This window comes from Rhea americana, unplaced genomic scaffold, assembly GCF_003343005.1.
Source record: "Rhea americana isolate MKP2758 unplaced genomic scaffold, rheAme1 scaffold_45, whole genome shotgun sequence".
In the NCBI taxonomy this organism is placed as follows: Eukaryota; Metazoa; Chordata; class Aves; order Rheiformes; family Rheidae; genus Rhea; species Rhea americana.
In genome coordinates, this window is record NW_028186590.1 from 2230850 (window position 1) to 2242226 (window position 11377).

The following is an 11377-nucleotide window of genomic DNA, read 5'->3' on the forward strand; positions in this document are numbered from 1 at the left end:
AGAAGTCATGTTTTAATATTAACATATTTTTGCAATATTTATGATACACAAAACTTYTAAAGAAGTATGTGCATTATGCCTTACATTAAGAAAACTAGAAGTCCTCAAGCATAWTTTAGCCTATACTTTGAAGAAATTAGTGAGAGGAATTACCTCCCTTTTTGGTTGGTGCTCACCATAACTATTTCAATAAAAGAAGAAARATCAGCCTAATGGCCATGTTCCAATCTGAGCAGGATTTCTTCAATTGCAGGCCAGGATGGGGAGGTAAGATTCCATTAAATGATGTGCTAATGTCCATATGTTTAGRAAGTTAAAGCTACCATTACCTTTAGCTTATGACTCCTGTATCTGACATATGGTAAGTAGTTACGGGAGMACTCCTTATTCCATATTAAAACAACTATTTTGAATCACCTGTTTAAGCTCACCTGTTTTACTTTGTATTGCAGTGAATTAGAAGCAGTATCTCTTTGTGGTGACTTTGTGGTGTGGCAACAAAGATAAGACTAAGGCAAGTAACTATTCAAAGTATTGAGCTTGACTACAAGAATCCTCTAAGTTGTGGGAGGCAGATGAATGGTTATAGCACTGCAATGGGATGTTGTCTTTTCCTGTTTGCACCTCATTCGCTTGATGACTTGTGTAAAGTCACTTAGTCCATCTGTGCCTCAGTTTTCCTAATTATCAATGGTACAGCTGGCTGAGAACTCWGATAGCTTCCATGTGATACTTTTTCTTTTTTTTTCTGGGGTACTAAATTTGAACAACAAAAAAATATTTTCAAAACAGAAATTCCCCAAAATGTTGATTTGGGATGATCACAGACTTTTTTTTCATAATTTTACTTCAGTTACTATAATTGTGCTTCTTATATTAAAGTTTTAAACTTAAATACAATACAAAGCATTTAACTTAAATACAATGCATAACATTTTTCCATTAGCTGTTGCTATTTTAATAATTTAGTATGATACAAATGTTCAAACAAAATGAATCAAAGTAACATTATCAGATAAAAAAATTCTACATTGCTGAAACAAAGTTTCATTTTTCTCCATGTAAACCATGCAGTAGATACTAACACATTACTGAAGAATGTTTTCATTTTGATGAACCGGCATTTCTTTTAAAGTCATRAATTCAATACAGATATTTGTTTTATGGCATTTACTTGTTTTCACATCTCAGCTGACATATTCTTTTTTCACAGGCAATGATTGTTTTTCTGTCTTTCCCCCTCTTTCCTCTTCTGCTCCACAAGTGTATCACTCCTTTTACCAACAGCCTCTCTATGCCRTATATTTCAAGCACTCTTTTTTCTCAGGTTGTCCATCTGATTAAAATAATAAGGTTAAACGCAGAGCAACTGTTCCTAAGCTGTTCTTAGCTTCAATTTTGTTGTTCTTCTTTCAGACTTAAAAAAGAGGTTGTGTGCCTGAAAGGGGATTCATCTTCTCTGACTGTAGATGTTAGATAATTAAAGATAATCTTCTAAAGCTATGCCTCTCTGTTTCTTAAAGGCAAAATGTTCCATGAAAATTATTTTGCCTATTTTAGTAATAATACTGATTTTCTTTTAGGGTACCTCACAGTTTATGAGTAAATAGAGATGTACAAGAGCTGCATACCATTGTTATTACATAGGTTGTAAATAGACCATAAGATAGAACTTGCCATAGTCCATACTCCATTACAGAAACAATTCTGGAGAATGTCTTTCCCCTCTCTCTGCAATCTACTCCCCTGCTGCTTCATAGTCTGTCTGGGGAATCAGGTGTTTACTGCCAATTAGGCTTGATAAAACAGCAGGAGTTTCTTGGGCTGTCTTGACAAGAGTGTTTCTGGGCTGCTGACAGCTGTTACAGGGCTTTTGGTGACATGGATAGCACTAGATTTCAATGTACCAGACACCTTGTTCATTTAGTGATATAGATCATTTAAGTCTTACCTTTACTGCACTCTCTGCTGTAGTCATAATGTAAAACGTTCAAGATCTCATTCAAGATTTTCATTTGGAGTAAAAACAATAGTAAGTTACTTAAACTGCCAGAGAACAGATTAAAAACCTCATATATTACAATATAGACTACATATTTATTATATTTSTGGGCTACTTTACTAATGATATTAAAGCTGTTCAGCAAAACAACTGGAGCAAAAATAACATTCTTATTCCAAAAAGTATGGACTTCAATTATAGAAAATGTGTTACTTCAATTCTTAAACTGAATCATCACTTTTTCAACTGCCAGATTGCAGACTAAGAGTATTGGGCTTCAGTTTTCTCTGCCTGAGCCATAGTACTTCTCAGCCTTTCTGACAGCTCTAAAAAAATATTACAGACTTAGGTACTTTCTATGCTACTGGCCTTATGTAGGGTTTGCCTGAACTGAGTGGGGTTGAACATGATGCAGAATCTGCCTRTGTTAGCAGCTTTAGACAATAGGTMTAGAACACCATGMGCCCTATAAGGAACTGCTGTGAGAGCTGGGCCTCTTCAGCCTGGGGAAGAGAAGACTGAGGGGGGATCTTMTCAATGTGTACAAGTCYCTGAAGGGAGGGTGTCAAGGGGAYGGGSACAAACTCTTTTCAGTTGTCCCGTGTGACAGGACAAGAGGCAATGGGCAGGAATTGAAGCACAGGAAGCTCTGCCTGACCGTGAGGGGGAATTTGTTCCCTGTGAGAGTGASSRAGCCCTGGCACAGGTTGCCCAGAGAGGTKGTGGAGTCTCCTTCTCTGGAGATCTTCAAGGCCCRCCTGGATGCAACCCTRTCTAACATGCCCTGGGTGACCCTGCTGAGCAGGGAGGTTGGACTAGCTGATCTCCAGAGGTCCCTTCCAACCTTACTGATTCTATGATTCTATGATAAAGTAGAAGATATCCTTTTCTGGGGTCAGTTCCATCCTTGTTGTGCTCCTTTGTAGTTAAAAGAAGAGATCTTAGTATTTTGGAAAATGATGCTACACTTAAAACCTTATTAGTATTTCTGGGATTAAAAAATAATTACCAAACACATTTGGAAAGTAGTCAGACTGAAACAAGAAATAGCTCATAACAGATTCAAATCAAATACAACTTTGCAAATGCACTATTGCACCTAAACAGGTGTATGATTTGGAGCTGCACATATAGAAGTATCATGTCATGGAGGAGGAAGGTGACAGTTCCTGTTTATGCAATTTTGGCAAGCTGCACCTGAAGGATAGGATGAATTTCTGGAAGCTGCCATCCTAGAAATACAACAGGAGGGAACTGAGAAGAGCAAAGGGAATAATTAGAGACCTATGGGGGTGGGAAGAGGCTTTTTAGTTTGTTCTTTAAAGAAACAAAGCTATGCAATCACACTGTTTTTCTGTCAGTTCTCCAGCAATAACATTTGAATCTCTTGACCAATTTCAGATAAGCAGGTTTTATGAAAATCGACAGCCAGATAAGGGAGACTCAGATTTATGCAACTACCAAAGAACAAGTTGAGGTGTGAATTTAGCCATGTTCTTTAACATCAGAGGATCCAAAACTGTCATCCAAAACCATGATCCATAAGGTTTTCTGCTGATGGAACTGCTTTTTCTGATATTTTCTCCTGTTTTTTTCATATTTAAAACAAGACTACRGCTTCTGACAATATTTTTATGACACTCATCTCTGCAGTATGTAGGCACTTRTATTAAAATTAGGTATAATAACACATCTTGTCCACAACAGATCTTGAAATCCCTACATGCAACAACCTCCCTGTTTCAGTGGTTGTTGGCTGCCTTGAAAAGGACTGTTTTCATTTTCCCTCCTGCTAGAGCTAGCCATGACCTTCTTCCCTCATTTATAATACTGCAGTACCACCAAACTTTAGGACATGAAAAATCATGAGTCAGACCCCAAAATGAAAAACCGCTCTTGAAAATCATGAGACTTTAATGAAAAGGAGATTTTGCTATCATTTTAGTTTGTCTTTGGAGCTTTTAAATTCCTTTACTTTTTGAGTGAGAGAGAAGTCACAGTGCTCCACATTTACAAATCTATTGTGAGAAATGACTTTGATCCCTTGATGCTACAGAATATCTCACCCTTCATGACAGACCTGCAAACAGCACAACCTCCAAACTGACTTAAAACTCCTCCATAACTTTCACTACCCCTAATCTCCCACAAGTTTGACAAAAAGCAYGACTTGTCTGGAGAAGGAATTGACAGAAAAACCTTCTGACTTGTCTGATTCCATTTTTTTTCTTTCAGTCTGCCTCCAGCAAGAATAGACAATCATGGCTTCCGACAGCTGGACTAATGAAAAGAGCTTGAAAAGGAAGTATGAATGGAACTGAAAAATTTAGAATATGGCCTTTGGATAACCTGAAAGGGAGGTAGGGGAGGCAGGAAAGTTCCTAAGAGTGAAAGGATGTTTGGACCCATAAAGGGAGTATGCATCTGTTACGTATGTGGCGTATGTAGATACTTCATGTGAACTAAGAACAGATTAAAATTTTATAAATGAATGGCAGTGAATGAGGTATGATCAGTGTGATCGAAGATGTCTGTATAAAAAAAATTGCTCACAGTGAATGTTTGGAGTTGTGAAAACTCAAAGGAGAAATAACAATATGAGGTAATAGTGTGTGAAGATATAGTGGAGGGGTGGGTCTTGTATGTATACTAAATACACAGTGAGATATAAGTGGTAGGGGCAGGAGCAGAAATGTAGGTGATGGCAGTGAAGGAAGGTTCTTGTGGATATTTTGTGAATAGGAAGGGAGGAAGGGAGAATATGAAGCATCAATGAAGAAAGAAGGAAAAATAGGAATATAGATATTAAAGTTTGCGATTAATATACAAAACTTATTATTCAGTTAAAGTTTAGTATTCAAAAGTATAAGATTATTAAGCACTGATAGATATTTATAAATAAGATATTACAAGATGCAAAATAAGAGCATTTCAATGGTAGCACRAAAATAATTTTTACACAGCATGAATGCTTTTTATTATAAGCAGTGACAGAAATAATTGAAAAATTTATGACAGTCCTGTTACAAAATAAAATTTTACTCTAATTCTGTAATATTCTGGAAAAGTAATTTTGGTTTCAGAGAAAAGATAGATTCCTAAAATGTAAAACTTTCTTAATTTCCAGTAGTGCTTTTGCATAAATCAATAGAATTATGGGCTACTTATTGTAAAGATCTCTGAAAACTAAAGTTTAAAAAATTTAGAGGAGCTCTTGACCTATCTAGTAAGTTCAATGAAGCCTAGGTTCCAAAGGTTTTTGCATAAACTATGCCTGTTATGAAACCATTGACTCTCTGGGTCTTAAATTTGGAGTGATCATTAGAAACTACCAGTAGCTTCTGTGGTAGTTAAGCAGGGTTCAGCTTAAGAAAAGAGCTACATTTAGCTTGTTCATTTAGAAGTTATGGAAGAGTAGATATGAAATGGCTGTCATGAATTTAGAGAATTTTTCCTACTGTAACTCTTCACCTGGGCTCTTTTATTAAACATAGAGTACCCTTGCCAAATTTAGTGTAACTTATTTACAAAGTAGTCAAACTTGCACAGTCATTCTTCTGCTGAATAAGAGTTTTGTGAGTAGAATCATAGAATCAGTAAGGTTGGAAGAGACCTCTGGAGATCAGCTAGTCCAACCTCCCTGCTCAAGCAGGGTCACCTAGGGCGTGTTAGACAGGGTTGCATCCAGGCGGGCCTTGAAGATCTCCAGAGAAGGAGACTCCACAACCTCTCTGGGCAACCTGTGCCAGTGCTCCGTCACTCTCACAGGGAAGAAATCCCCCCTCACCATCAGGCAGAACTTCCTGTGCTTCAATTTCCATTGCCTCTTGTCCTGTCACATGGGACAACTGAAAAGGGGACACTGTCCCCATCCCCTTGACACCCTCCCTTCAGGCACTTCTACACATTGATAAGATCCCTCCTCAGTCTTCTCTTCCCCAGGCTGAAGAGGCCCAGCTCTCACAGCCGTTCCTCGTAGGGCAGATGCTCCAGCCCTCTGATCATCTTCGTAGCCCTACGCTGGATTTTCTCCAGTAGCTCCATGTCTCTCTTGTAGTGGGGAGCCCAGAACTGGACACAGTACTCGAAATGAGGCCTCCCCAGGGCTGAGTAGAGGGGCAGGATCTCCTCCCTCRACCTGCTGGCAACACTCTTCCYAATGCACCCCAGGATACCATTGACCTTCCTGGCCACAAGGGCACATTGCTGGCTYATGGTCAACCTGTCATCCACCAGCAGAACCAGTAGTTCAAACTTATTCTCAGGGTTGCCACAGAATCACAGAATGGTTGAGGTTGGAAGGCACTTTTAAAGATCATCTAGTCCAATCCCCCTGCTCCAGTAGGGTCACCTAGAGCAGGTTGGTCAGGACCCTGTTCAGACAGCTTTTGAATATCTCCAAGGATGGAAGCTCCACAGCCTCTCTGGGCAATGTGCTCCAGTGCCCTGTTCCCTCACAGTAAAAAAAAAAAAAAAAAAAAAAAAAAAAAAAGTGTTTTCTTATATTCACGTGGAACTTCCTGTGTTTCAGGTTGTGCCCATTGCCTCGCATCCTCTCACTGGGCACCACTGAGAAAAGTCTGGCCTTGTTCTCTTGACACCTTCCCTTCAGACACTTATACACACTGATAAGAGCCCCCTCAGTCTTCTCTTTTCCAGGCTGAAGAGGCCAAGTTCTCTCAGCTTTTACTCATAGGAGAGATGCTCCAGTTCCTTCATCATGTTAATAACCCTTCACTGGACTCACTCTAATAGTGCCAAATCTCTCTTGTACAGGGGAGCCCAGAACTGGACACAGCAATTTAGGTGTGGCCTCACCAGGGCTGAGTAGAAGGGGAGGTTCACCTCCCTCARCCTGCTGGCAACACTCTTCCTAATGCACCCCAGAAGACCATTGGCCTTCTTGGCCACAAGGGCACATTGCTGGCTCATGGCCAATTTGTTGCCCAGGTCCTTCTCCACTGAGTGTCTTTCCAACAGGTCAGCCCTCAGCCTGTACAGGTGCATGGGGTTGAGCCTTCCTAGGTGCAAGCCTCTGCATTCCCCTTTGTTGAACTTCATGAGGTTTCTCTGTGTCAATCTCTCCAGCCTGTCCAGGTCTCTCTCAATGGCAGCACAGCCCTCTGGCATATCAGTCACTCCTCCCAGTTTGGTATCATCAGCAAGCTTGCTGAAGCAGCACTCTGTCCCTTCATCCAGGTCATTGATGAATAAGTTGAACAGGATAGGACCCAGTAGTGACCCCGGGGGGACACCACTAGCTACAGTTCTACAGCTAGACTTTGCACCATCAACTTCATAGCATAATGAAACTCAAGATTCTCAAATACTTAGAAAGTCAGTTTCATTTCTTTATTACCAAGGCTGAACTTGTTAGCGAAGCACAAATATATATTTTAGTAATTCAGATGATTTTAATGCAAGGAACATTTTTAATTGAGAAACATTACAATTAGAAGTGAGCAATTAAATGAACAGCAGAAGACTTTATTACTTTTATTTGGAAGGAATCAGCATAAAAGTGAGTTTTTCATCACAAATTCCATTATAGTGATTGGTTTCTCAAGACAGCAAAGTTCAAGAAAGTAATTTATTTGATGTGTTCCAATAGTTATATTCATATTCCATCTAGATTTCACAGCAGTCTTCCCTAAATAGGACTTCAAAGAAATGGAGTTAATAGGGTGCCCATCAGTGACAAGACTTTGGATGTTTCCGATCAGGGGACATTCTTACTAGCCAGGCAATGAAATCCTCTTAATTTCTCATGTATCATTTCAGCTTCAGGATGGGACATATTGAACTAGATTGGGCTTTCCATGCATCTTTGGCTGGATAGCAATGCCAGACATTTCATATTTACAAAGCAGATGTGTGCAACTCAGAAAATGACCACTGAAGGTCTGAAATCCTTAGGATATGAACTGAGTCTCCTAATGTAGCCTTATGAAAAATGAGACAGCTTTTGTGGCTTTTWAAAATGTTTTTCTCTGGAAAATTCTACCCTCCTTGTGCAAAAATATAACATAATGTAAAATCTTATGCTTTGAATACACTTTTATTGACAATATCAACTTGGTGCAWATGCATATTCTAACTTCCATCATTACTTTTTCTATCATTACTCTGCAAAAACTTTTTTAAGTCTTAAGAAGCTTTATGTGAAGTCTCCTCACACTCTTTGTATTTATTTGGTAGTTCACATGTAACAATAACAATCTATGTGCTTGTCCCAGCATATAGCAATTAATGAAGTTAGACAGAAGAGATTTACATGATTGTGTCAGTAGTTAATAAAAAAAAAAACAGGATAGTATGATAGGATAGTAGGATAGTATGATAGCTTACACACTTCACATGTTACATCATCTTTATAAAATTGTCATGGAGACATTCAGATTATATAGTCTTAAGCCTTTAATATTTTGTTTGGGTTGGCCTTAAAGCATTGCCTCTCAAACTTCTGGGGCTTCAGGATGAGTTGGATGCTGTACTTTTTGCCTGTTGCTAATGAACAGAAAAAATCTTCAGCAACAATCTCTAACAGAAAGGTTACCTTCCCTGCTTGTCACAGATGGTGGAAAGTAGTTTTACTGATAGGCTAATATTTGGCTAGGAAGACTACACCTAGCAGTAATAATATAGCCAGATCCTAGGATGAATCACCATTCAGATTACTGGAGGGTCTGTGTCTTTAACTGACTGTGACTTTATTATATTTCATAGTGATTTGCTTATTAACACCACATTAATCTGTTCTGAGCCATCTGGTCATTCAAGTTTCAGTTTGTATCATATGCTGGAATAGTAGAGAGACTTCACTTTCTAGGCAGGATAAAAGAGACTGAAGTTGGACATTATCAGTGGAAGTTTTAGTGGTCACAGTACTGTTTAGTGGTTTTTCTTTTTAATTTATATTACCAACTTGTTTCCTGCAGGAAATCTCTTGGGGAGACACAAGCAGATGGCCACAGTAATTCCTCTTAAATTCAAAGGGTTAAAAAGGTTCATAGCCCTCAGAATTTGTGCAAGAGGTTATTCAGCTGGCTGAAAGCTGGTCCCTCTCCTTTTTCCAGACCCAGTGAGTTTGGCAGCAAGAAGCATTAAGCACTGCCAGCATAGATTTTTTTTTCCTTTGGTTCGTGCCCATGAGACGATCTCTCTAGAAACTAGAGCTGTTTCCATGCTGTGACCTCGTCAGAAGCATGACTGAGAGATCTGAAGTGTCAACATGTGTTAATAGTAGTTTGCATTTTATTTGAAAGTGCAGTTTTCTCTGTTTTTCAGCTTTGCACTTCTAAGTAGCCCGAATAATTTCTTTCACTGATATGCATGTGTTCGAATAGGGGACTCTTCAGACCACTGGTCAGAGCTGATAAGCATGAGCATAAGCATGAGTTATGGCCAGTGGATTACATGCAGATAATCTCTTGTGGAGAAGGGCTGTTGCATTAGTTACCAACTCCCCCAAATCAAGTTGTGAGCTAGTAAATCAGAAATCAATACAGAAGCTGCCCAGAAGTGTTTTGTTTTGTTGTACGCTTGAATGGTTTGGACTATGGCACGTTTCATGGCAAGTTTGGGTGGGTTCCATTGGGGGAAAAAAAGAGATGTGAGCACCCACCAACTGGAGGGAAATGTGGAGGGGAATAGCTGAAGCTCGTGAGTGCCCAGCTACTGTGAGTAAGGAGCTCATAAGGCAAGTGGAGGTAAAGCTCAAGTGGAGGAGCCCAAAGCAAGGGCTGGTAGAGTGGACACTGAGGTGGCTCAAGGTAAGGGGGCCGAAGCCCCGGGGGCTGGGGCTCCCATGGCTCCTGGGCAGGGCAGGGAGCCCAGGTCCCCCTGGCTACCTTAGGCCACACTGCAGAAAGCCTGCAGCACAGCTCCTCCGCGGCTGCCCAGAGCCCAAGGGTGGCCCGCGCCCAAGGCGAGGCAGCAGTCCCGCTGGGGCTCAGGCAAGCTCCCAGCTCGCACCCGAGCTGCAGGAGCCCACGGGAGGACGTGAGGAGAAAGGCAGTGCCAGGGCCAACTCCRTGAACGCGCGGCCGCGGGACGAGCGAGGGGAACCGTGGGGAAGAGGCGCGGCCGGTCCGCGTCCCCGGCACAGGCAGCCGGCGCTGCCGCCCGGGAGGCGGCGGCGGAGCGGCTCGGGCTCCGCCTAAGCGGCACCAGCCTCGCGCTGCCTCCTCCTTCCAGCTCCAAGCTCGCAGCGGCGGAGCGTTTCGGCGGCGGCGGCGGCGGCAGCACCCGCCCTTCCCTGCCGGCCGGCCCGCGGCGCCCCCCGCCTCCCTCCGCACGCAGCCCGGCCGCGGCGAGCGGGAGCCCTCCGCGCCGCGCCGTGCCGCGGCGCCCCCCGCCAGGAGGATGGGCTGCGGGCGGCGGCGCGGCAGCCCCCCAGCTCCCTGAAGCCGCCGAAACAAAGGGAGGAAGCAGCAGCAGCCGGGCTGGGTTGGATGCAAGCAACCATGAAAGGCTCGGTCTCCGCCTCCTCCGCTGCTGCCAGAGCGCTGCCGGCTGCTGCTGCTGCTCAGAGGACTACACAGTGAAGGGAGGCGGGGGAGAGGCTGGATTGGTTTGCCTTGCCAAGGTAGAAGGTGTAAGGGAGAGGCAGAAATAAAATGTCTTCTTCGGTGGGCCCCCGCGGCCCTCGCCCACCCACGGTGCCCCCCCCGATGCAGGAGCTGCCTGACCTGAGCCACCTGACAGAGGAGGAGAGGAACATTATTATGGCAGTGATGGACCGGCAGAAAGAAGAGGAAGAGAAAGAAGAGGCCATGCTCAAGTAAGCAGACGCCAGTCATTCATTCATTCAGTCACTCATTCATGCGCCGATTGCTGGCGGGCGGGAGCGGGCACAGTCACACCAGGAGCAGGACGGTGCCCGGGGCCGGCTTCGCCCTGCTCCGGGCCGCCTTGCAGAGACCCCTCAGCGGGGCTGGCGCTGCAGAGCCCCAGTCCTCCTCYGCCCCCGACCCATAACTTCCTTCCCCCCGGGCTGTCCTCCCCACCGCGGGAGCCCCCTCGTGAGGCAGAGCTGCCTTGCGGAGCCCGGCGCCACGGGACAGAGAGGGACGGCGGCCCTCCCCGCCCCGAGGGAGCGCGCGGCGGAGGGCGGGCGGAGGGGAGGGAGGAAACCCCGACACGGCGGTGAGGGGCGAGGTGGGAAGCCTTAGGGGTCCCCAAGGCGCCGCCTCTTCCAGGAGGGACTGCGGGGTGGGGTTTCCCTGCTCACGGGAGCCTCCGAAACTGCCGTGCTAACCCCACCTGGATCGGCCCCGGCTCCCTCCCGCCGCGGGGTGGCCGTATGTGTGCGTGTGTGGGGAGCTAGGCAGCTGCCCCCGACCGCCGCCCTGCCCGCGCGCCCCAACCGCCGCC

General features: G+C 43.9%; 1 protein-coding gene across 1 annotated transcript in view; it reads left to right on the forward strand.

The window, feature by feature from the left end:
* The first annotated feature begins 10559 nt into the window (after positions 1 to 10559).
* The window catches only part of RIMS1 (regulating synaptic membrane exocytosis 1), a 347536-nt gene continuing 346718 nt past the window's right edge, over positions 10560 to 11377 (forward strand). The window contains exon 1 of the mRNA XM_085316042.1: positions 10560 to 10784. Within this exon, the coding sequence (XP_085172168.1) occupies positions 10621 to 10784 (164 nt within the window). The 5' untranslated portion in view covers positions 10560 to 10620. The remainder of the gene's footprint in view (positions 10785 to 11377) is intronic.